The sequence below is a fragment of the Biomphalaria glabrata genome, chromosome 9 (assembly GCF_947242115.1).
Source record: "Biomphalaria glabrata chromosome 9, xgBioGlab47.1, whole genome shotgun sequence".
NCBI lineage: Eukaryota > Metazoa > Mollusca > Gastropoda > Planorbidae > Biomphalaria > Biomphalaria glabrata.
This window is the reverse complement of record NC_074719.1, coordinates 45,445,211-45,472,591: the sequence shown is the minus strand read 5'-3', so window position 1 is coordinate 45,472,591 and position 27,381 is coordinate 45,445,211. Positions and strand designations below refer to the sequence as shown.

The 27,381-nt window shown below is 40.7% G+C and overlaps 1 protein-coding gene across 1 annotated transcript; it reads right to left on the bottom strand.

The window, feature by feature from the left end:
• Nucleotides 1–13,235: 13,235 nt before the first annotated feature.
• Nucleotides 13,236–15,917, bottom strand: LOC106068450 (immediate early response gene 5-like protein). The gene has a single exon (XM_013227812.2). The coding sequence runs from the start codon at nucleotides 15,722–15,724 to the stop codon at nucleotides 14,612–14,614; it is 1,113 nt and encodes a 370-aa protein (XP_013083266.2). The 5' UTR covers nucleotides 15,725–15,917; the 3' UTR covers nucleotides 13,236–14,611.
• Between the last annotated feature and the right edge of the window lie 11,464 nt (nucleotides 15,918–27,381).

Below are 27,381 nucleotides of genomic sequence, written 5' to 3'. Positions count from 1 at the left end.
GACAGTGGGCAGGCAGTGTAGTGAACAAGCCTGGATCAATGTGGCTTTGAATTTTTAATGTCCAGTCAATCACATATTTTCTTTATAATACTGTCAAGTGCATTTTTTTAAATTGTTTTCTTACTTGATTTATTTATTTCAAATTAAATACAGAACAACGGGTTGTGACCAGTCATGCCCAGCTCAAAGACCAAAGCTCGAAGACTAGTGTTGCCCAACTTGAAAACCAGTGTCACCCAACTTAAGATTTGTGTTGACCAACTTAAGATCAGTGTTGCCCAACATGAAGACCTGTGTCGCCCAACTCGAAGACCTGTGTCGCCCAACTCGAAGACCTGTGTCGCCCAACTCGAAGACCTGTGTCGCCCAACTCGAAGACCTGTGTCGCCCAACTCGAAGACCTGTGTCGCCCAACTCGAAGACCAGTGTCGCCCAACTCGAAGACCAGTGTCTCCCAACTCGAAGACCAGTGTCGCCCAACTCGAAGACCAGTGTCACCCAACTCGAAGCCCAATCCTTTTCCTCCTGGGGGGAGGGGGGTCATAAATTTACGACAAACAGGTACGGGTCGCATCACCATCACAACAGCAACCCTTAACAACAACAACATCGAGTCATCTTAAACTTGGACCTCTGCTGCCACACTTTGCATTGTGGGTATAACAGTGTCTCCTCTCGATTGGACAGAATATTACAACAGTGTGACTTAATGACCATTATACCGCCATGGACTTGATAAGGTCACTTTGGTCACAAGTAGACCCCATTATCATGAGACGTCTTGTGACAACTCGCCTCGCCCTCACGGGTAAATAAAAAAAAAGACAGTACCCATTAAGCGAAAGGTGTTCATTGCGCCAGAGCCCCTACTAACGGGGGGAAGGGGCGCCCACCAGAGCTCTTGAAAGATAGTTCTTTATTGCCGGTACTTGGATGTACAAGCAGAGTGTCATGAGACGGTTAATTATAAAATGTGGTCATTACATTAAAATGTCTTTTAATAGATGTAATGATACATTCAGGTTGGGCTTGTTTGTTTGTTTTTTTTTAAAGGGGGGGCGTTAACTTTTTAAATATTTTTGGGGAGGAGAGAAAGACTCCGTCATATTACTGATCCCAGGCCTCGAGCACCTCGCCACGACACTGCTCATGTGATGTTATTACGTTGGTATTTAGTGTAGCTAGCGATTTGACATAATTTGGGGGCCCGGGGCTTGACCTCTTTGGGGGGGGGGGGCTGTATTCGACATAAGATAAAAGCGTAATATTTAATGTAAAAAAAAACCATTTCGGACACTCATTTTGGGGCCCTGGGGGGGATTTTCAAATTCTCCCCCCCCCCCACCATAACTACGCCACTGTTGGAATTGCGTTATTGTTTCGTAATATCGCCATGTCTAGACATGTTTGATTTGCTCATGTCTGGTGTTAATACGAGATGGATATTTCATGCCTGACGCGAAAGACGATCCATATCAACAAGTTGTTTGTTGTTTTTTTTATTTAAAGTCCAGACGTCGTGTGGGAAATTGTTTGGTGAGTTCTCAGAGACTTACGACCTGGTCACGTATGCAGGTCACAGTCTGCTGACGTCAGCGGTCCCCCCGCTCGTGGTACACTCTCGCTCTCGCTCACCCTCTCGGGCTTCCTACGTTCTGTCTTGTCTCAGATCAACAAGTGTTACGTCACTCGCTCGTGGGCTAACTCCGCCCACGGCCTTCGGAAGACACACATACGGTACACACTGAGAGACATATGCACTCGAGTAAAAAAAAAAAAAAAAGCAAGCGTCCTTGACCCGGGCTTGTCTTCTGCACGTGCTAACATACACATACCGCATTCTCAATTCCAAGACGACCTATTGACCTACAGAGACCGAGGCAGCTGTGTATATCACATCAACTGTTACCGATATTTTGAATAACAATAAAGTATTAACATGTCAGCGTTGTGGTCTACCATTGCTGTCGTTCCCAACAAGGGATCGTTAGTTTTGGCGCGAAAGAGCTACTTATATAAATAATATCCAATTTAAAACATATTGCATTATCATCCAGATAGAGAGAAAAATATAACAATGTGTTTTGAGTTATGTGCTAACCACATTATTCACCTATCCCTTAGTCTGTTGCACCGTTAGGGCAGCACACAGGATCCGTTTACCGTCCTTCTCCATTCCTTTCTGTCTAATGCTTTGGAAAGAATTTCTCTGAATTTCAGCTCATCCATTCCTATATGTTGTCTTCCCATCGCTTTCTCGGTCTGCCTCTTCATCTTTTTCCTGGTACTGTTCACTGAAGGAGGGTCTTTGCGAGCCCTGAGGGCTTTGTAATATGGTCATAGAATTTTAGCTTGCTTTTTTTTTGACAGTAGTTAGAAGGTCTTCGTGGGGTCCAATCGCTGTATTAATCCTGTCTCTAATCCCTTCGTTTGAGATGCGGTCTTTGTATTTCGTTGTTCGCAAGACCTTTCTTCAGGGAACAGTACCAGGAAAAAGAAGAAGATGCTGACAGAAAAGCGATGGTAAGAAAGTATTAGGGAATGGACGGGCCTGCCATTGAAAGAGGTTTTATCCAAGGCCAATAAACAGAGAGGAATGGAGATAGACGGTCGACAAATCTTGCGTGGTGCCCCAGCGGTACAACAGACTAAAGGATAGGTGATGATGAAGATTCATTGTATCTCAGGACATAATAAACAGATCCACCACTGTTTTGCAAGAAAAGCAAGACACAGTAACCATACTACGAGCAGCCCTATATTAACATTTGAACCTCTTTAAAGCCTTCAGTTTAAGACACGGGGGGCCGGCAGACATGCAAAGGATTATCAGTAATAATTTATCACTGAAATGGCAAACAAGCCAGGTACACAAAAGGCAGCAGACGTAGCCAATCGTCTGCTGGTTAGTACGTTCGATGCGCCATCTCAGGGCAGCACGTGCGGCGGAGTAATTTATGGTGGATAAACGTTTACAGAGTAACAGCCCCTACAATCTTGATGGCGATAGGGGGGTACTGAGTGAGATAACAAGCCCCCCCCCCCCCAACACATGTACACCTGAAATATGTTGTAGCTTTTTTTTTTTTTTTTTGTAGTCGACACATTTTGTGAACATTTTTAAATGAAATAAGCAGCGGCGTAGCAGGGGTAGGTGATGACTGGTGCGGCCCGCCTATCCAGCAATACATTACACTTGGTACACAAAATAGGTGTAGGATGCAGGAAAGATACATGTTATGGTGTGTGTGTGTGTGTGTGTGTGTGTTTCTATGAGGAGTGGAAGAGGTTAGCGACTGGTTGTGAATGATGCAACATAGGCGGCATTGCCGTCACTTGGTCTCAGGACAGTCGACTCCAGAACGTGAGACTACAAGGTTGTCTTATTGTAGTGAGTTAGATTTTGGTAAATAATGTTATTACTATAATCTAGTATAGTTATTTTTATCTCAATTCAACTTGATCTTGTTTAAATTATTTGAAGTCTTATCAGTTAAGATACATTACGCATACAACGGTTTAGTTGTATGCCGTGACCAATAAACAAACGGCTGCAATTAAATGATCCTCTAGTATTCTAGTTGATGGGGGGGGGGGGCCTCCAGACAGAGGGGTCGGTGAAGAGACAATTCGTCATCGTGACTGTTTGAAGCATATAATGAAAACAATTTATCTGTAACAGCGACGCTTTGCGCTCAGTCGAAATGTTGCTGGACCAGACCGGAAAACAATTTTGAAAACCCATTCAGACAAAAATTTGTTTGTTTTTTTTTAAATCTACTTTTCAAAATATAAACATTTTTGTCTAGATGGTTGGGGAGCTGGTGGGAAGCGTGGTAAAGAGGCTAAGTACGCTTGAACTTGAGCTTGGCCACCTATGAAAGGGGGCTTGAGGTTTTTGTTTTGTTTTACATGTTTCGGATGTTCCTTCATAGTTGAAGATAGTTTACTTCCTAGTCCAAACCTCCCGCAGGACGACGGGGGATGGGCAGGATTTGAACCCTCGACCATCGATAAATCCGAACGACAGTCCAGCGCATAAACCGCACGACCAGGCAGAGGTTCGAAATCCCGACTCGAGCAGAGATTTGTGTTTACTGAGCGCCTAAAGGCAGTACGGAAAAACCTTCTCCCAGATACCCCCTCCCCCCACTGGTCCACAAATGAGATTGGACCAAAGCGCTCTGAGCATGCTATCAGCATGAAAGTATCGCTATATAATGTTAGACACCTTATTTATAGTTTAGTTATTTAGCGACGCACCATAGAAGACGCATATTGAACGGGACTAGTGACGTTTGGGATATGTTGGGTTAGAGACCGGAAAATCAGTGAGCGATATAATCCTACAGGGTAACGACGTGTTTAGTTGACAGAGACTTTTACTGTGGCCTTTTCTTAGAATAAATATATGTGAAGTTGTTCATCAGCGTTGACTACATCTCTTTACTTGTTAAAACCGATGTCTTGTTTTGTCTGGATTGTTGATCAACTACACTTAATACACCCGAACAATAAAACTCAAACGCTTGCAGAGTAATTGGTTGAAATTCAACAGTCATCTATAGTTGACCTCAAGACAGCCTGAACAAGCAACATCACAATAAAAACAATAATTTATAGTTGGGTTCTTTTTGGTAGATTCATTCACAATGTGGGAGATCTTTATGCCTTTATAATCTCCAACGGATGGGCTACATTCTAAAAATGACCAATTGTCAGAGATAAAGAACCGACTTGCGGACAGACGACAAAGGTTTCTATAACATACAACGCATACTTAAAAGCAAATGAAACCTGCCAAGGCACAAGACGTAGAGCAGGGGTTCTCAACCTGTGGGTCTCGACCCCCTTGGGGGTCGATTGACCATTTGCCAGGGGCGACCATCGAAAATATGGATTGTTATTGCCTACTCTTCTATTGCTGTATGTGTGTGTCGGGGCGGGGGGTCGCGGCAGAGTGGGGGGTTGTAAAAAGGGGTCGCCGAGCTTAAAAGGTTGAGAACCGCTGACGTAGAGGAAGACCAAAAAAAATATTGCGACGCAGTGTACTGATGAAGCCGAGGGGACAGGAAAGAGCTGGGAAGACATTAAAAAAAAACTAGCAAGAGACCGTGGAGAATGGCGTTTTTTTTAATGCTGTAGATCAGGGGTTCTCAACCTGTGGATCGCGACCCCCTTGGGGGTCGATTGACGATTTGCCAGGGGTCGCCAGAGACCATCGAAAAAAATGAATAGTTTTGTCTAGTCTTCTATTGCTGTGGGGGGGGGGGGTCGCGACAGAGTGTGGGATTGTAACGAGGGGTCGCCGAGCTTAAAATGATGAGAACCTTTGCTGTAGATGCAGATCTAGAACCGAGTCCGGGCATGGAGATGCGTTGAAGCAGACCAGGGCACTCCATTGTATCGCCACTGGGATGGATGGTAGAGTCATAGGATGTATAGCAGAAGAATTCAATAATAATAATATTATTATTAGGGGGGCGCGGTGGTCAAGTGGTTAAGCATTGTATCGCCACTGGGATGGATGGTAGAGTCATAGGATGTATAGCAGAAGAATTCAATAATAATAATATTGTTATTAGGGGGCGCGGTGGTCAAGTGGTTAAGCGCTTGGCTTCCGAACCTGAGGTCCTGTGTTCGAATCCCAGTGAAGCCTGGGATTTTTAATTTTTTTAGGGCGCCCCTGAGTCAACCCAACTCTAATGGGTACCTGACTTTAGTTGGGGGAAAGTAAAGGCGGTTGGTCGTTGTGCTGGCCACATGACACCCTCATCGTTAACCGATGGCCAAAGAAACAGATGACCTTAACATCATCTGCCCCATAGATCGCAAGGTCTGAAAGGGGAAACTTTACTTTACTTTTTATAATATTATTATTAACAGTAGCAAAATCATCAACCCCAGTAGAACTTTGGCTTAATTCTGCACAGCGGGACATGTAGTCCGCATGCCAGACAATCGCCTTCCCAAACGACCTCTGTACGGGGAGTTGTGTGCAGGAAAGCGCTCCCCAGGGAGGTCGATACAAGCGCTTTAAAGACACTCTCAAGAGCTCCTTCAAGGAGTGTAATATTGACGTTCACTGCTGGGAAGCACTAGCTCTCGATCGCTCCTCACGGCGTGAAGCTGTGAGTGTCGGAGTCACGAGATACGAAGCAACAAGAGTGGCCAGGGCCGAAAGAGCGCAGAGCCAACAAAAAAGCTATCTGCAAGTGACCAAACCTACCCATACCACGTATGCGGCCAGCTTTTTAAAGCGAGGATTGGACTAGAGTCATGGACGACTTCTTAGAATATGAGAAATGTGCTCGTCTTCGACCACGAAGGAGGAGCTCTATTGAAGGGTCCCGCTACACGCGGCGGATAAGGTCTGCGGAATGAAGTCTGGGCATCACTGGTTCATTTCAAGGAAAGTAATGGTCTATTTATTGACCTCAAGAGGTCAAGAAGTTGATGATGAAGTCAGCGGTCATGCGATTCGTCAAATCCTATAGTAATAGCTCAAATGACTCTACCTTACCTATGAGTTAGTCTAAATGTCGTTTAGGACAACGAACACTGTGAACAGATATAAAAAAAAAACAAAAAAACTTTTGCTTAGGAGTTACAAAAACAGACAATAGACTGAATAGAGTACTTTTGAAAAAAAAAACAAACAAACTAAAACTTAAATAAAAAATAAAACGAAATACAAAGATTTTGTTGTTGAAAACTCAGAAAACATAAAATACAATTTTAAAATGTAAGCTATACTAGTTTTTACTTTAGAAAACATAAAATACAATTTTAAAATGCTATACTAGTTTTGACTTGTTTGAAATATCAGTTTCCGTTCCTCTTTCTACTCTGCATTTTCGTTTCACTTTCCGTTGTTTTGTTTTTCCTGATTGTTTACATTTTCTATGATTAGTTACCAACATGATTTAGTTACCACTTACCAATATGATTCAACTAGCAATATGATTAACTATCTTGAACGGTTAATTCTGTTTTTCTTTATCCGCTAACTGCGCAAGGGACGACCCGGGACACGCGATGTACAAGCTCCTGTGAGATTAGTCATCTAGCTGGCCAGATTTTTTTTTTTTTTGTGCGTGTACTGTCGATATCAAAGTCTTTGTCAAAAGTGAACGGATTCGCCCCCCCCCCCCTCTCTCCCGCGAGAGCAGACAGCGCCCTCAGCTGCCTCTGTGGAGCTAGACTCTCTATAACTTTTATACACTTAAAGCTCATCTCCCCCTCCCCCCCCCCCTCCCCAGTTCTCCTGTAGTTCTCCTGTAGCCAGGCACGCGTGCATAGCTCTTACCCTGTAACTAGGCGTCTGTATATGTGGGTGTGTGTGCAGTGTTCGTGTTCGTGGCGTGTAAGCGGGGCGTTGGATGGCATATATCAAGGTCGGGGGTGTCTGTTTCATTCAGCCCTCGCTCCCCCCTTCTCCTTTCACCTCCATCTCTCTAGCGTTTAAAATCTGTTTGATGACATTTTTATTTTCGGTTGGGGGGGGGTTGTTGTTGAAGGGCGCCTTGACAATGCAGGGAGGAGCAGACGGGACGTAACATGCCGGAGGGGGATGGTAAGTCTCTATTAGCTTCGCGCCTCAGAAGTTACAAGTTACAGCCGAGCCACGTCTTAACCGTTACAAATTGTGTTCATAATTATATGATAAATGCACAATGTTACATAAGTGTGTAACTGAATGATAAAGACTGAGTGTGTAGCCTATCAGCTTTCAGCTTGTGTTCATTGCAAAATACATGAAAACGTCTAAGTTTCAGGAAGGGTGGTTATAATGTCCTTTCAGTCCTTGTGGTCTATAGGGCAGATGATGTAAAGGTCATCTGATTCTGTGGCCTACGGTTAACGAGGGTGTCATGTGGACATCAAAACGACCAACCGCCTTTACTTTTCCCCAACTAATGTCAGGTACCCATTAGAGCTGGGTGGACTCAGAGGCGACCGAAGATCCCGAAATTAAAAATCCCAGTCTTCACCAGGATTCGAACCCCGGACCTCGGTTCGGTAGCCAAGCGCTTTACCACTCAACCACCGCGCCTCCATAATGTCCTATATCCTAGGCCAAAATCTCCTGCAGGCCCGCAGAGAATGGTGGACGGGTTCGAACCCAGAACGATCGAAATTTCTATGTCGCCACGCATACCGCACAACTGTTTTTGATTTACATTAGAAGTTGTTGTTTTTTTTTTGGTCGAGTTCTCACTGTGCCTCATTGCTTGTTGCAGCTCACACAGAGTTTTAAATAGTTCGAATCGTTGTTTGCACGATTACAAATAAATATGCGAAATTTTCCTTATACCAACTGTGCCTGAAATGAAACTGATTTTCTTTATGTCTTTTCGCAAAATTAAGATTCTTGTTTAAAGTTTAAAAAAAACAACAACTTCTATTAGCTAAGTTCCCTGAACCTTTTGATAAGCGTGGTCGAGAGGCTCGAGGGCTTGGCTATGAAGGGGGCTCTAGGTTCGACACTCGACTCGGGCAGAGTTGTGTTTACTGAGCGCCTAAAGGCAGCACCAAAAACCTTCTCCCAGATACCCCTTTCCCCCACAAATGAGATTGGACCATAGCGCTCTGAGCATGCTATAAGCATGAAAGTAGCGCTATACAAAAAGCTATAAAAAGTACGGTGTCATGTGGCCAGCACAATGACCAACCGCCTTTTCGTTTCCCCAACAAATGTCAGGTACCCTTTAGAGTTGGATGGAATCTTGGCGCCCTCAAATTCCTGTGTTCGCCAAGATTCGATCCCGAAACCCCTTGGTTAAGCAGCATAGCAATGTACCACTCAGCCACTACGCCCCACTGTGCTTCTTATATACTCTGCTAAATATATTCTTGGAAGAGTATCCTACTATTCGCACACCTACGCCAGGTGGCGTACATTCAATAATCCTCTTCAACGCTTATGTTAAAAGATAGGAGTTAAATATTTTAGCAGCTAACGCCTGCTAAAGCAAACATTGTGTTCCTTGCTTTCAGGGGCGTACCGTTTTCAACATAGATCCGTGTAAAGGAAAGGGAGGGGAAAAAAAATCAACGCTAGGAATTTCCCTCGCATTCTTTACTTGATAACGGGCCTCGTGGTTAGCCGTCTGCTGGCGTCTACGTGCGTGCAGTGCGTGTCAGTGTGTGTGTGTGTATGTCTAGAAAAAAAAAGGGGGGGGGAGAGAAAGGATACCGTAGTAGAACAAAGGGATTAGGAGGCTGCGTTCACGGTAAGCAAAAAGTAAAATCTTCGTTTCGGGATGGCCGTCAATTAGGTCAGTGGTTCTAAACTTGTATAGCCTAACGGATCAAGGGGGCATGGATGTATTGTTGTTGAACAGAATGAATCTTGTACTTGGGAGTGCTACATACAACTGGTTTTGGCAAGCGCTTTGTTAACATTAATTCTACATTAATTCTACCTGTCTGTCTGTCTGTCTGGGTGGATTCTTTTGCAGGGTTTCTCTTCCACTTCCCATGAAATTTTGCAAGAGTATTCCATGTCGAAGACAATACATGAATCAATTTAAAAAAAATAATTAACCAATTAGTTGATTAATTAGTGCAGATTAATTAATTTTATTTTTATACACAACAAGGGGAATAAATCTTGCAGTATTGAGACATGGCTGTGTTTGTCTTTACATAAGCTTTTTTTTTTTTCTTAAGTATTTTAATTTATTTTGCGTGTTTGATTGTGTGGGCCCTAGACACGACAGAGGTTCTCCTGACGTATGATTGGCATTGTCTGATTATGAAGTCTTTTCTTATATACATATATAGGCCCTACCCTGTAATTATAATGATGTAGACTCATTGTAAAAAGGCGACAATCACTGTGAATAAGTCATCATATATACGTATTTGAGAACCATTGTTGTTTATTTTTATAAACTTATATATACAATTATAGTTTTTTGTTGCGATCACTTCGCTAGACTGACCGAAGTGTTTATAATGTACTAACACTAGTACCGAAGGTTCATTGGCGTGCTTCTGATTCAACAAAGAGGAAACAAGGGAACGCCCACTTAACCTTCGACCCCGCTGACCTCACGAGATGAGCGCGAGTGAGTCAAGGCAAAAAAAAAAAAAAAAAAAAACGCGTGCCGACTCCTTGATTTCTTTGTAGGAAGCGATTATTGAGGAAGTGTGTAAATATAGTCCGCACGTAGGCGCCAGTTAGGACTTCGGATGCGTTGATCTTTTTTATTAGATCCATGAATCTTATTACAAAGAACTTGTGTGAAATTTGTTATATATAACTCCTTGCGTTATCTCAGTATTAAACTGGGGCTGAGACATTTTAATCGATTTTAAGATCGATAAAAGACTTTTTGATATAACAGGTTGGACCTGTTCGATTTCGAATGCTGTTTTTTTTTTTAGAAATTATCAATATTACGTACTAGTCACACTCCCCTCCCCATGCAGGAAGACAAGTGATGGCAGCGGGCAGAGTTCAAACCCAGGACCAATGAGCCTTCTTGAATCAAGAGTTCGTTTTACAAGTTTCGGATGTTCTTCCGATTATTACATACTAGTCCAAACTCCCAGACGGCGTGGGATGGTAGAAAGGCGGAGTTCAAACCCGGACCATGGAACAACAGTCTTGAGCGCCTATCACATTACCAGACAGCCAGTGGATATTAAAAGGCAGAAGGTGTGTGTGGGGGGGGGGGGCAGGATTTCTCTCTTCACCATATTCCACTCAGAAACTTTCTCAAAAAGTGATTTTAATTCTAGTATTTGTAAGCTTCACTTTGGTGACGCTGAATTTAATCTTAATTTTATCTCCCTTTGTCTAGAACCTTGCTGATGTGTGTGTGTGTATCGTGAATCACACTTTAACCATTCTAAACAAACACACATTCACTTGGCGGCTAATTTTAGTGTTGTTGTTTCTTCCCGTCCAAAAGCCACTATTCAAAGAATTTTTTTTTATTCACCTTGAAATAAATTTAAAAAAAAAACAAACAAACAAAACAAATAAATTACAAAGATTAATGCGGACCCACCGCGCCTGTACTATCCTATTAAAATAAATAAGCATACAGAAATCCAGATTTTGGATTCATCGTTGTATTGGCTAATTGTACATATTGTAACATTACTATTTCATTCAGATTTGAGTAATTCAGGACTATATTAATTATTGTTGCCTTTGTTCTCAGCACTGATAGTTTTTCTAATTATTCATTCTAGAAGTTTCTTAACAGTGAGTAAAAAAGGTGATATAAGCTCTCAACAAAATAAAAAGGAATTGGGGTTGGGGCGGAGGTCTGCTGCCTGACTCATGCACCTGTCTGACATACATCGGCCAACACGGGAAGGCTGGCATTGGGAAAGGGGTGGGAGGGGGGGGGGCGAGGCGCGCGAGAAGTGGTTGGCTGTCGACGCCCCTTCTCGCCAACTCATGTCACCTGGCATTATTGTCTTTGTCTTGAGAATAAAAGACGCGCGACCTTGACCCTGAAATTAATTTAAAAAAAAAAAAAACCCGGAAGATTGACACAAGGGGGCACTGCTTTAGATCAACCGTTGCAGAGTAAACAAAGGTATGGAGATCCCAGAGGACGAAAATCGAAAGTTGTAGACGCCAAGACTTCACTTCTGGGAAGAGTTCTAATTAAAACGACTGTCTTCGCTGGATTTGGTCTGGAATTAAAGTCTACGTCTGCTCTATAAATAGACTCGTTTTTTTCCCCAGCAACAATGAACGACACGCGCTCGCGTATGACGTAATAGTATGGCGCGTGACCTATATAAACATTTTTGTTTTCCTTTAATAAACGAGTAGCTAGTTACCTGTGTAGAGAAAGAAAGAAAAAAAAAAAAGACTATCGGTAAAGTTATTCTCCCATTCTTAGGGTTGTAAATCAACACTCAGCCTAAATACACACTGTTTCACTACACGTCTGCCTAGGAGCCTCATCCCTACTCCCGTGTGTAACAATGTATTCTCAAAGTTGTGCAGATTCTCGACGCTACCCCTGCTCTGATAAAGCGTAACAATGATCATATGGTATTATATCCACATAGTTAATAACAAATAATATGCTGGGTGTGCCTGTTTCAACTAGACTGAGTGTGTGTGTGAATGGTTTTTTTCGAAATGCAGCCACATTGCCTGTATAGATCCCACAAGAAAACTGTAACAAGAGTGTGTGACATATTGAATGGATGTTTCAAATGTCTGCCCACACGTCACGTTTTGTTGTCAGTTGTATTAGTTTTGCTTCATTGATACAAATCCAACATCATCTAAGTTTGTAGAGAATATATAACGAGACTCCAATGATTGTTTACATGAAGTATTAATCTATTAAAAATAAGTTGTTTTCTTGGTGTACAAGTATTTGTATACCTGTCATTTCTTTTAGTTCTCAATAACACCAATTGTTAATGGAGGAATGTAGCAATTCGTTTGTTTTGTTTGACTTGAAGGAAACGTCCGATATAAGTGAATCCAGGTAAACTAAAGGTCATTTGAGACCAGAGGGAGGGCTGGTGATAGATTTAAACTGAGGTTGCACCTGTTCAAGGAAGGAATATGTAGTTGACCTCAAATTTCAATAATAACGAACTTCAGAAGTACAAGGATGGGCACTAACTTCCTTTTCATTGGGTACACCATTAGAACTATTTTTAACATGTCCTGCCAATGATAAGTTCATGTCCAGATTGAAACTCACCTATATTTTCTTTATCTAAAGGTCATAAAGAGTGTGTCCTATGCAAATGTGGTTGTTTTTGTATTTAATTTATTATGTACTTTTCAGTCATCTCCAGTTAGGTGTAAATCTTTTTGAATACTTAGAGTACATCTTTTTAATTTTACATATGACTGGTACTATTAAATGCTGTGTATGTAAACATGGACAAGGTGTCACTAAGTCACAAGATATTTTGAGACACTGGGTCAGAATGGGAAGGCAACTTGGCTAGTATTAACAAAAAAAAAGGGACACTTGCAACATATGACTTTAGGGTCATTCTTCAGTCTATCCAGGCCACACAGATAACCTACATCTGGTTGGAAAGTGTAAAATATACATCTCCACCAGCGGGGCTCAAAATGTTGGTCTAATATGGAGCAGAAAAACTTTTATATGGTGTATAAGATGATTATTACACTAGCTCACTTAATATGTAAATTAACTAAACCTAAATTAAAAACAAGACATTACAAACAAATACATTAAAATCAAAATACAACTCATGATGTGTATATTTCACTGCTGGAATGGCAATTTTGTGTTTTAATAAATTAAACTCATTAAGTCACACTTGAGCCTTACAAATGTTTCATCAATCAATTCAGTCAAAATAAATGTACATTCATTTAGTTTATTTATACAAAAATAGAAATAATTCAAGGCAATAAATATCTGTTGATTATTTCATTCAAACATTTAATAACTTAAAATCTCTTTATAGTCAGTTTTATATTGCCATTAATGTGTAGTTAATTATGACACATGCTTTCAACACATTCAAACATTATAACTGACCACCACTCTGCAACTATACACAAACATGCACTTGTACTAAAAGACAACAGACTCAACTATGCTACACACCAGAAGACCAATCTAATCTTCAAGGCCCATGAACTTGACCTTTGACACACACACACACTTCTGTCCATCTTACAACCAGGTATCTCAACATGTGGTAAACAAAACTGGTGTACAATTGTTTAAAGTACCAGCATATTATTAATCAAGTACATCTTAATCGCCCATTACAAAAACACCAAATACACTCAGACACATAACATTCATCTCAAGTATAGCACCATAACATTTACACACATACATAGCTATAACACACACACACCACCACTCACACATTAAAACCAATAACATTCAGGTTCTTACTAGTCATAAAACATAAGTTTCACCACTGACCACTATAGCTTTTAGATAGCACTGACCTATCCATTAATCAAGTATTGCTCAGTTATTGCACTTAACTATATATCTTTAAAAAAAAAAATTACATAACCTAAAAATAGACACTATCAGTACATTGGCACTAACTGAAGTAAGTAGGTCAGTTGTGTTGTCAAAATAGTTGATTTTTTTATTTAAATGCTACATAAACACAAACTTTCAATGTTTAGAGCAAAAAAAAATGTAACATGGCTACATCTAATTTATGCAATTTTAAAATTACTGGTGTAGACAATTGGGATATTCAAACTAATATTTCCTATCAATAAAGTCATAATAGTCTACTTATATTTAAAAAAAATATTGTTAATAATCCATTCTGTCAATGTAATCCAACATCCTAAAATGTGTAATCCAGTGTCCAGTGTGTGTAGCACGACCTAGTGTTGGTTTCAACTGACCAGTATACTGACCAACACAGCACCAATGCTTCATGGCCCAATGACATGGGATAGGATAAAGGTAATCCATAAAAAAACAATGTCCAGTGTAACATCAGGTGTTTAACTGTCCAATGGCCATGTAGAGTAGCCAGGTGTGTGGTCCTCCGATCAGTGCAGGTGTGGACCTGGATGCAGAAAATAGCCACTCTGGGGGGAGATTTTTGCTTGGCCTTTGTATCCTTCGTTTAAAACTTTTAAGTTTGTTTACGCAGAAAGAATTATAGCAGAAGGTAGAGATCCTAGCCTGCCCATCTGTGACGAGCACATTAAACTAGGTTCAGACATTTTTCGGGAATATGCAGGCGATGGAGACTCTGGCCTCATTTTGGACAAAGGTGTGAACTGTGAGGAGCCGGACACATCCAGGTCACTCTGGTAGCCAGAAGATTCCAGTTCAGAGTCTGAGTCGTGAGTGGGGGCGATTGGGCAAAGTCCGGAGAAGCCAGAGTGGAATATAGAGACGAGGTTTGTGATTTGAGGAGAGTCGGAGGTGGAGTGCATCATTTCAAGCTCAGGCTCCGAGTCTGATTCGTCGCTGGAAATGTCAAAGTCCGATAGGTAACTGTCTCTGAGGGCTGAGTGCGTGCAAGAGTCGTAGCTGACCCGTGCTTTCTTACTGACGGGGCACTCGCCCTCTTGATCTTGGTAGCAGGCACTGGGGTTGTCACGCCTCCTTTTGAGCACGTTGCACGTAGAGGAAGCACTGGTTGTATTGTTGTAGCTGCTGTTATCGTCTGCAGCGATTCGGGCTTCGTAAGACAATTGTGTGGCAGCTGATAGATGATCTAGACTCGGCTTGGCCTCGGTCTGTGATGGTGAATTATCCAAGGCTGAGGAGTCTGTTGAAACGTGAGAAAGGCGAGAGGCGCACGATGGTGGTGCGTTCTCTTTATCGTGCACCTCATCGCACACGGTCATGGGCTCGTGAATGTTCGTGTCGGCCGAGGCGTTCGACCTAGTTTCCTCGCTAGCACACGGCGTGGCTCTGGGCTGATCCAGATTTGAGTCACGGGGCGTCTGACACACTTCCTCTTTCACGGGTGACTCGCTGTACCCCTGCGTACACAAGGGCACGACAACGGGCGCCGAATTTTGGGGCGCCTGTTGTGGCTGCTGCTGTTGTTGAGCAGCCCCGTGGCTCAGTTTCTGTCTTTGTTGGTAAAAAGATTCCATCATGTAAGCGGTTCTCGCTTTGTGCAACACGGTGGCGACTAGGAGATTTTTATGTAAGTTTATTCCGCCACGTTGACCGCGAGATTGAGCGATCTTACCAAGACTTACTGATATTAGTCTCTGAGTTTCCATGGTGGCAGCCATTTAGAATAACAGCTCACAATAAAATCCAAGAATGAACAAAGGTTCTATATATCCAATGCACTAGAGTACAATTCACAAGTTTTACTACAAAGAAAACGTAACGTTATGGGTCCAGATTAAAAACAACACTATAATATCTCTCACGACCCTCTCTCGCTGACTGCCTCGCGTGTAAATGCGTGGTTCGTAGGGTGATATCCTGTTTTTTCAAAGACGTGACGTCAATCGCTCCAGTTGCTAGCCAATCGGCGTTCAGGTCTCGCTAAGACGTCATGCGCGGGCCGACCAATCAGAACCTGCGTGTGTTGTGGAAGAAAGAAAAAAAAAGTTCACCACCGTGACCCAAGTGTGCTAAATAAAGAACTGACCCCGCCAAATAAAGTCAAACAGCGTTGGCAAGCATTCGCGGAGGGGAAAAAAATGTGTGGGGGCAGGGAAGGACTGAATGATACAGAAGGGGGGGAAGGGATGAATAAGAAGGTAAGAGGGGGGGAACCCAACAGGAAAACCAAAAAGGCCATTGACACGGCAGTTTTCAGTAGTGATTAAGTTGAAGGGCGTAGTCTTATCTATTGAATCATAATAAACGGGGGGATTTTTGAAACGCTTATTTTCAGATTAGCAACAGTGTTTCTTTGTTTGTAAATTAGGTCTGATAGCACTTGCATGCATGACACATGCCTAGATCTAAATATGTTTCAGATTGTTTTTTTTTTTTTTTTTTTTTTGCACTTCCCGTTTGTCTCCTGGTCTATAAATGGTATAGGCCAGCGGTTTAATGAGGCCACCCCTGTCCAGGCCAAATTTATGGCCTGATCTAATACAAACATCTTTAAACATCTCCATACGATGTCAGGTATCTGTTGTTTTTTTTTGTTTTTTTTTTGTATCCAAATTAATGCCTTGAGTTAATCCTAGACCAGAACTGGAACTTAAATGCTTCGTATCATCAATCTAGAACCTACCACTTGACCACCTGGTACACCTGTATATATACAGTAAATAGTTGGACTTTTTTTTTTTTTTTTAGTTTTTCATCCGTGACGTCGTGGTTTCCGGTCCTCAAATATTCTGCCCTCAGTTTTCATAATTAATCTACGGAGGATCGGTACCATTACAAAGACGCTTTTTTTTTCTCTCGAGGTTATTAGGTCCGCGGCACATAACTCGGAAATTTACCCCCCCCCCCCCAAAAAAAAAAAAAAAGTATTCGGATAAGGTTGTGCATTGTTTTAGAGGGTTGGTTTAAATCCTGCCCGTAAAGTTAGAGTTAAATCTAAAGAACTAGAGCCGGGGAGAATAGTTTAAAGTTACCTCTACACATAGGTCTGTGGACATGGATTTCAATATATACAAAAAAAAAAAAAGAAAAGGTTTTAAATGGGGATGTACATCTAGATCCAGCCTTCGGTCAATATGTCGCACTTTCTGTTGTGAATGCAAGTTAAATGGGGTGCTGATCGCTGTAACAAGTTGGGGGGGGGGCAGTGTGGGAAGCTAGGCACTTTTCTCGTTTTTTTTTTTTGCTTATGTCAGTAGGGGAGGGGGGAATCTGGCCACTCTCTTCTTGTTGCTTATGTCAGTATTTGGGTGGTGGGGGGGGAGGGGGTCAGCAAAACTAAGCTGAACACCCAGACAATAATACTATATACAAAAAAAACATGGCTGCCTGGTCGTGCGGTTTGCGCGCTGGACTGTCGTTCGGATTTATCGACGGTCGAGGGTTCAAACCCTGCCCGCTCCCATCCCCAGTCGTCCTGCGGGGAGGTTTGGACTAGGAAGTAAACTATCTTCAACTCTGAAGGGACATCCGAAAACATGTAAAACATAAAACAACATTGGCGATTACTGGTACTGAAATGGAGATGGCCAGAGCACCACTGTGGATGAAGCTTTAGATAGATTTCTGCTTGTAGATGAACTTAAGGCACCCCCCCCCCCAATCTTTGGCACCATTAATGAACAATAACGTACACTATACATACAACAATATACAATATACATACAATATACATACAACAACATACAATATACATACAACAACATACAATATACATACAATATACATACAACAACATACAATATACATATACTATACATACAACAACATACAATATACATACAACAACATACAATATACATACCATCCACACTATAAGAGAAAGAAGAGAATCACGTGATCTCAGTTCTGCACATACACGCCAAGACACTCAAACTATTTTGACCCGATTGTTCAAATAGTAACATAGTATACAGTACGCTTTATACGCTTCAAGGGGGATCCCTATTTACGCTTTGTACTACGAGGCATTTTCATAAATAGTCTATGTATGGTGCATCCGGTCTACAAATGTTGTTGCACAGCGGAATAAAGTGTCTGAGCTCTTTCAGAAGTTTGATTTTTTTTAGTTGGCAAGAGCGAATTTTCCTAGAAGCGTCCTTGACATTGTTCATCTTTGCCATTTTTATTTCATATTCTCTCCCAGTTATCTCCCCTCACCCCTCTTTTCTTTTTTGTTTTACGTGAACTCAAGATTTGAACAAAGAGCAGATTACTCTGATTAACTGTATTATGAAAATACCCCTTTTATGTTAAAGACTGTAAAAGAATTCTTTTTTTTAAAAAAGGGGGGGGGGGGTAAAAATAAGCAAAGCAAAATATTAAAAAATTCTTTTAAAAGCATAGCTTATATATGAGTAAGAACTGTACATTTATAGTCATATCTATCAGTACTGTAAGATTTATTTCCCTTAATAAAATATCAAACAAATCGAATTAACTACTACTAATTAATTAATTAGTTGGTTTATTTTTAAAAAATCTGATTTATACTTTGCTACGAACAATGAACAACTGTGTAAAGTTTCAACTTGATCCAGGAATGGGGAACGGGAGAGATAACATGTACACAAATTGTACCAGACAGACAGAGTTAATATAAGCTTTGTTAAAAAAAAAAAAAGTAAGTTAACACAGTTTTTAAAAATCATACACACACACGAACGAGCGCGCGCACACACACACACACACACACACGTTTTGAATCCTCTTTGTGTATTCGTTTCTATTTCCGCCCAAGTCCATAACTGGATCCAAGTTTTTTAACAATAAACGTCTGCTCCCGCGCCTTGCGAGGGGGGAGGGGAAGCGCGAGGCGCAGAGAAGACTCGACGACAGGCATCGAGTCGATACCCTATGACTAATAAAGTGCGAAGTCAGTGGCAAACTATGCCAGGCCTCAGAAACAGGGGGGAAGAGTTTTTGAAAACAAAAAATAGAGTTGGGGGGGGGGGTGAGAGGAGACTGTTTCGGCGTAACGCAAAGTGGCGTCGTTAGCAAGCGGCGTGTTCTAAAAATAGACCCCCAAGGATAACTGTATTTCTCATGACTAGCCAAAAATAGTGAAATTACCCGATGCTAAAAATAGACCGGTGGGCAGAAGCGTTGTGTAATCGTGCTATGACGTCGATGGTAGTGCTTATTGAATGATTAACGACGGTGGATCATGGTCATAATCTTACAGAAATCATTAATAGTCTTTAACATTATATCACAGGCTTACAAAAAACCCAGAATGCTTCGGTCACTTCGTAGTAAGCATAAAAGCAAATCTACGTGAGTCTTGCTGTATGGACGGTCTTTGTATGCAGCCTAGCGGTCCGAAGACCAAAAAAAAAAAAAAGTGGGGATGGGGGGTAGTATATGATGTAAAGGTCACTTGTTTTATAATCAAGGCCGTCGAATAGGGTAAGGCTAGCTCAAAGTCCAACTTGACACTGCATTTGCTCATAAATCGCCATGCGTCACTGGGACGCGAACTCTAAAACCATTCGACTCACAAGAAAAACGCTTTGCCGATCTGTCACCCTCTCATCCAAGTAATGGAATTGTCGCTGAGCTGCAGAGCCTGTGAGGATCTGATCGTCACCTTCGTGACTGAAGCCGGCCTCGACCCGGCGCCTTCGACATACACGCTCGACCTGGCCCTCGCCGTCAGATCGTTTACGAGCGCGAAATTCAGAATCTCGATACGTTCTAGAAGGACTCAATACTGACCTGCGGCGTGGCAACCTGTGGGCAGTGGAGGCGAAGAGCTCGTCGCCATGTCGTACAGACCTCCCCCCCCCCCCCCCCCAAGCATTTAGTAAAAAAAAATACAAACAAAAAATACTACATAAAATAAAATGAATAAATAAAACATCCTATCTTATATTTATCTTATCTTATAAATTAAAGACGTTTCTTCAAAACAGAAGATAATTTAAGAGTCACTATTTTTTTTTTTGAAGCCTTTGTTTTCTTTCGCTGTAAAGTAAATTTGTTTTAATCTGTAAACGTAGTAAAACCCTGGTTTTAAAAAGATTCCAGCGTATGTTTAGTATTGAATAGAACAATACCTTGAGTGGATGTTTAGTATTGAATAGAACAATACCTTTAGTGGATGTTTAGTATTGAATAGAACAATACCTTTAGTGGATGTTTAGTATTGAATAGAACAATACCTTTAGTGGATGTTAAGTATTGAATAGAACAATACCTTTAGTGGATGTTTAGTATTGAATAGAACAATACCTTGAGTGGGTGTTTGGTATTGAATAGAACAATACCTTGAGTGGGTGTTTGGTATTGAATAGAACAATACCTTGAGTGGGTGTTTAGTATTGAATAGAACAATACCTTGAGTGGGTGTTTAGTATTGAATAGAACAATACCTTTAGTGGATGTTTAGTATTGAATAGAACAATACCTTTAGTGGATGTTAAGTATTGAATAGAACAATACCTTTAGTGGATGTTTAGTATTGAATAGAACAATACCTTTAGTGGATGTTAAGTATTAAATAGAACAATACCTTGAGTGGGTGTTTGGTATTGAATAGAACAATACCTTGAGTGGGTGTTTAGTATTGAATAGAACAATACCTTGAGTGGGTGTTTAGTATTGAATAGAACAATACCTTTAGTGGATGTTTAGTATTGAATAGAACAATACCTTGAGTGGGTGTTTAGTATTGAATAGAACAATACCTTGAGTGGGTGTTTAGTATTGAATAAAACAATACCTTGAGTGGATGTTTAGTATTGAATAGAACAATACCTTGAGTGGATGTTTAGTATTGAATAGAACAATACCTTGAGTGGGTGTTTAGTATTGAATAGAACAATACCTTGAGTGGGTGTTTAGTATTGAATAGAACAATACCTTGAGTGGGTGTTTAGTATTGAATAAAACAATACCTTGAGTGGATGTTTAGTATTGAATAGAACAATACCTTGAGTGGATGTTTAGTATTGAATAGAACAATACCTTGAGTGGATGTTTAGTATTGAATAGAACAATACCTTGAATGGATGAACTTTACGATGACGCGTAGAATGTAGATGTTTGTTACAAGCGTGTGCGTCAGGTGCAGCTTGGTGCAACGGTGTATAGATGTCTCATTCAAAACGGCACAACTAGGTCTACAAGTTAACTATCTCAGTCTCGGTCTCAGACTCGGTTTATATGCACAGCCGTGTCCACTAGGTGGCGCTGATCTTGTTTCGTTTCTGTTCACGTCTGCTTTCTCACCCAGACGCCATTTCGCGGTATTGATGGGACATTTCTAAATTTTTAGATTTGGAATTTTAAACCTCGACTCGGCTATTGTTTCTACCATTCCCATGGTTTCAGTTGTTTAAGTCAGACCAGGAACTCAGTGACAGTCAAATCGTGGACAGATAACGAGGACTTGGCTGTGCTCCATTACAAGGAAACAAGGACGTTAGAATTCAGCGTACTTACTAACAATTAGTTGGTTACTTTTAACCTAATTTATCTCCGCGAAGACAATATGTTCTATTTATAGATATGACGTTTCCTGAGAGAGAAAGAGAAAGAGAAAGATAGAAAGAGAGAGAAAAAGAGAGAGAGAGAGAGAGAGATGATCACTGACATTAAACAAAACCAGCAAAATATAATTATACTTAAAAAAACATAAAGCTTATCCAAGGGGGAAAAACTTCACATTTACAGCAATCTATATATGGCTCAAGAGTTTGGACAAGAAGTAAAGGAAAGATCACTCTTTTATTTCTGCAAGTCGGACTAGAGTTACCCTACGAAAGAAAAAAAAAGAGGGGGGGGGGGAAACAAGTAATGTACTCTGTATTCATCCGTCACTTAATAGCAGGGTCGGACTCAACCGTTGTGGGGCCCTATGCGAACCGGATTTCGCGGGGCCAAGATTGGGTAGGGATACGGATAATAAGTGAAATTAAAGAGTTTGTATTAGAAAATAAATTCGTCTTTGCATTTTATTCATTCTTTACTACGTACAGAACTACTTTACGAGCCTAGCGTGTAGCGAAGTCATACAGTCTATCATAAAAATTTATTTCCTGCATAGATCACGTTTAATATTACACCTTAATAAAGTAGAAGTCATTTCACTTTTTTTCAACATCAAACAAAATAATTAATTAAATTAAATTATAGCTTTTATATAGCGCTACTTTCATGCTTATAGCATGCTCAGAGCTCTATGGTCCAGTCTCGTTCGTGGACCAGTGCGTGTGTCTGTGTGTGTGTGTGTGGGGGGGGGTAGTTTTCCGTGCTGCCTTTAGGCACTCAGTAAACACAACTCTGCTCGAGTCTGGTGTCGAACCCCGAGCTCCCTTCGTAGGTAGCCAAGCCACGTACTTGGTCTCTCGACCACGGTTCCGTCCAATAATTAGTCTTCTCTGTATCGATCCAATTTTAGTATATGTACTGCGTTGAACAATTGGTTACTTTCTAAAATTGATTCCTATTTTGTTACGGGACAATGAATAATTGTGGCAAAGTTTGAACCTTCTGAGAGAACGGGAATTAGACGAAATATCGTGCAACAAAACTGGCACCAGACAGAGTGAGTTCATAGAAGCTTTGTTACATCAACCAAACAAGCAACATATGCACCGGAAGCTCAAAATTGGAACCAGTGAAATCTGCCCATGTGGAGTATCACCAGAGAATGCCGACCACGTCCTCCAAAAACTGCTCTCTTTACTGAGAGTCCCGTATAAGACACTGGCCCCCAAAACACCCCCAATAGAAAGAAAACTATATGGAGAGCTCCCTGATTTGGAAACCACTGCGCAGTTCATCTCATGTATTGGTCTAGTCATATGAACGCTCCAACGTAACAATGAGAACGAAGAAGAAGAAGAACCAAACAAGTGCGAATGGATTTTCCTGACCGTTAGATCAGTGATGGCAAAACTAGGGACTGCGGGCCATATCGAGACCATTCGGTGATATCCGGCCTTTTAAAAACCTCTTCCCATAGTGCATTACGAAGCAGCAGACGATCTGTTGTTGTTGTTTTTTTTAAATTGGGGATGAGTCACTTGACGCGCATGTCGTTGTTTATAAGGCCCCCATGGACTATTAAGAAAGGTGAGCACCACAGTACTATACATCTCCACAGTACTATACATCTCCACAGTACTATACATCTCCACAGTACTATACATCTCCACAGTACTATACATCTCCACAGTACTATACATCTCCACAGTACTATATCTCCACAGTACTATACATTTCCACAGTACTATACATCTCCACAGTACTATACATCTCCACAGTACTATACATCTCCACAGTACTATACATCTCAACAGAACTATACATCTCCACAGTACTATACATCTCCACAGTACTATATATCTCCACAGTACTATACATCTCCACAGTACTATACATCTCCACAGTACTATACATCTCAACAGAACTATACATCTCCACAGTACTATACATCTCCACAGTACTATACATCTCAACAGAACTATACATCTCCACAGTACTATATCTCCACAGTACTATACATTTCCACAGTACTATACATCTCCACAGTACTATACATCTCAACAGAACTATACATCTCCACAGTACTATACATCTCCACAGTACTATACATCTCAACAGAACTATACATCTCCACAGTACTATATCTCCACAGTACTATACATTTCCACAGTACTATACATCTCCACAGTACTATACATCTCAACAGAACTATACATCTCCACAGTACTATACATCTCCACAGTACTATACATCTCAACAGAACTATACATCTCCACAGTACTATATCTCCACAGTACTATACATTTCCACAGTACTATATCTCCACAGTACTATATCTCCACAGTACTATACCATAAGCTCTAGACGCACTTTTCGGAGGCCCATTCTTCTAGCTTATACTTCACACGGGCCTATCTATTACACATCTTCATGCTTAAACTATGTAAAGGAGATAACGGATTGCGTGTGTGTGTGTGTGTGTGTTTAGGAGTGAGATTATGTCTGTGTTCTAAAGCGAGCGTAACTGCTTGGTGTTTGTGTGTATTTGTGCGCGCGCGCGCGGGTGTGACACATTTCGTCATCGATCAACAGATTGAGGCTGGGTCAATGCACTATGTCAGTATTGCGCCTCTACAGTAAAGAACGCGTGACTAGATTACTAATCAGCGATATCGATTAGACTTTTACGCGAAATTGAAAACAAAGTTGGTATCGCCATCGTAGTCAAGTTTAACCAAGTTAATGCTGGAATCGCAATCTTCGAGTTAGTACTATTGGGCATTGCTTTGCAGCCAATTACAGGTAATCGACTTTTAAGTCTAAGTCGGTCAGTTTCTGTACATTTTCTAAGGACGCATCAAACAATTTCATTGACGGAAGGGGACAGACTGAGATCGAGTCCAGTGGCGTAGCTAGGGTAGGGGGAGTAGGTGGGAGAATTCGAAAATCCCCCCCGGCCCCCACTTGAAAAAAAGGGGGGGGGGCAAGTGAGTGTTTTTTACATTGAATATTAAGTATTATGCTAAACGTCCCACCAAATGATGGAAATTTCCTAGCTACGCCCCTGATCGAGTCCCTTTCGATAAAGCTGAAGACATGTCACTTTCAGCGCTGGTTAGACTGTGTGAAAAGATGTTCCATAAATCTCACCCGTATCTGTTAACTGCGGTACACCTTGGTGATGGCGGAGGCAGGCCGATGCGACCGAGTTAGTGTCTCAATACCTTTGCAGGTATAATCTTGACTGTTTAAGATCAAAAGAGTGGTTACCTCAGTTTGGGACACGGAGAGAGCGGGCCAATAAATAAGACATTTTGGGTGCCGTGTGATTTCATGGCTCAACAAACAGGCTATCAGGGTCGGAAAACCATCGTTTTACGGTGGGCCGCACCACATACAGTGGGTTAGCACATTTAAATATCATTGCACTATACCAGGGGTCGGCAACCTGCGGCTCGCGAGCCACATGCGGCTCTTTGGATGTTAAGCTGCGGCTCTTTAGTTCCATACTCAAATATTATTTATTTTATCGGAAAAAAAATGAATCGATTAACTAAGATCAGGCACCGATTCTATCTCTCAGCCTCTTGTACTTGCTTTTCACCGCACCCTCTTCCCATGTCTTCAAATGTAACATATTTGCGGTGGAAGATATTCAACCTTCTTCTTCCTTATCAATAATATAGATAAGTCTTGTGACATTAAAGACACGGCACAAGTTGGCTTTCTGTCAGGTATATGTCTTCCCAAAAATTGCTAGCGCACTCGTGACAAACTAGAGGAGGAGATATAGCGAATGTCGAGCAAAAATGCCTTGAAGACAATAAGATCTATTTAAATAAACTAATTTCAATAGCAACTGATGGAGCCAGAAGTATGCCAGGAAACAATAAAGGAGAATCTGCGAGTCTCCACGCATGTCTTATAACAAGAAGTGCTTGTCAAAAGCACTCTACCAACGTCAGTTTAAAGAATTCTTAAACTAAATGGAGACTCAGTATTCCGACCTTCTTCTTCCCAATAAAGTGCAATGGCTTTCTACATGTATGGTGTTGAAACTTCCAGCTTTGTGCTTGAATGAAATAAATACATTCCTACTTGTGTGAGGTATTAATCACCCAGAATTAGAGAACGACTAATGGTTGCAATAATGTTACTTTATGATGGATATATTAGCAAAAGTAAAGGAGATGAATCTAAAACTACAAGAAAATGAAAACCCAGCCGATGTTTATATAGAAGAGCGGTGGCTGAGCTTGGCTTCAGAACCGAGGTCCCGAGTTTGAATCTTAGCGAAGACTGGGATTTTTAATCACTGGATATTTTTTGGCGCTTCTAAATCCACCCAGCTCTAATGGGTACCTGACATTAGTTGGGGAAAGTAAAGGCGGTTGGTCGTGGTGCTGGCCACATGACATCCTTGATAACCGTGGGCCACAGAAAGAGATGACCTTTATATCATCTGCCCTATAGATCGCAAGATCTGAAAGGGAAGCTTTATTTTACTTATTCATAGCGGTAAATGACTTTCCACTTTCTAAAGCAGTATCGCGATAAAACCAGTGCAACTGTTGACAGGAATTACTTTAGCACAGTTATTTAAAAAAATACAGATGAATTTGCTGAGAAATTTGAACATTTTAAAACCAACAAATCCATTCTAGCATTCATAGTAAATCTCCTCAACACAAATAGTAACGAAATCCACATTGAGCCATTTGGAATTGCTACTGGACTTTAAAAAGTAAAGCTTTCTGGAGTGGAGAATTTTCATATTTGAAAAGCAAGTTTGAAAAGTTGGAGGTCCAGAAATGTATTTACGTAATGCAACAAAAGTGAACGGCTTTCAAAGAAATAACGCGAGATGAGGCACTTATATTCGACGCATGGAATTGTCTTTCAGATTGCTACAGTGAAGTGAAAAGGTTGGCCATTGGAGTGCTGACTATATTCGGATCAACATATTCATCCGAGCAAGTGTTCTCTTGCATGAATATAATTAAAAATTAAGTAAGATGCCAATTAACAAATGAAAATTTAAGGTCGTGTTTGAAACTAAAAACAACAAGTGTTGAGAAATGTATAAAAACTTTCTAAAACCAAAGCCATCGCTCCCACTGAATTTGTTTGCTCAATTGTTCTGTTATGAAGTACAAATTAGTGTTATATATAAATGTTTAATTCTTTCGATCTATTTACTTACATAATAGGTAATTATCTAATAATGCCATATATATATATTATCTAATTTATTGTGAAAAAAACTAGTCATATATAAATAAATAGATATTTTTTCTTCTGAATAAATAGATTTATTTTTATTTATCAAAGAACTATATTTATGCTAGTAGTGCTACTATTTATAGTTGGCAAGAAAAAACTTTGTGGCTCTTTAAAAACTTTCAAATTTTGTAAATTGTAAGTTTTGGCTCTTCCGACTCAAAAGGTTGCCGACCCCTGCACTATACATGAGTCATGATTATACTGTGCATTTATTATTGTCCGAATGTATTTTTATCATATTATATAAATATTTAAAAAGACAGAGTTGATTGAAAATAAATAAAAGAAAGACAAAGTCAAACAAAAAAGTGGTGGACCTAATCTGCATATATAAAAGTTATTAATTTTCTAGAAAAATATAATTTTTTTTTTTAAAGTTCTATTACACTAAAAAGGGATGTTGTTCTAGAAATAAACACTTAACTTGAAGATGAGTTGCGGTGACGCCAGTTTCTAAAAATAAACCGATGCAACGGGAAACACAAGATTCAGCAGGCATTATCTACTTTTCCTCTTTAAAATGTAGCCGCTAGAGGGCAGT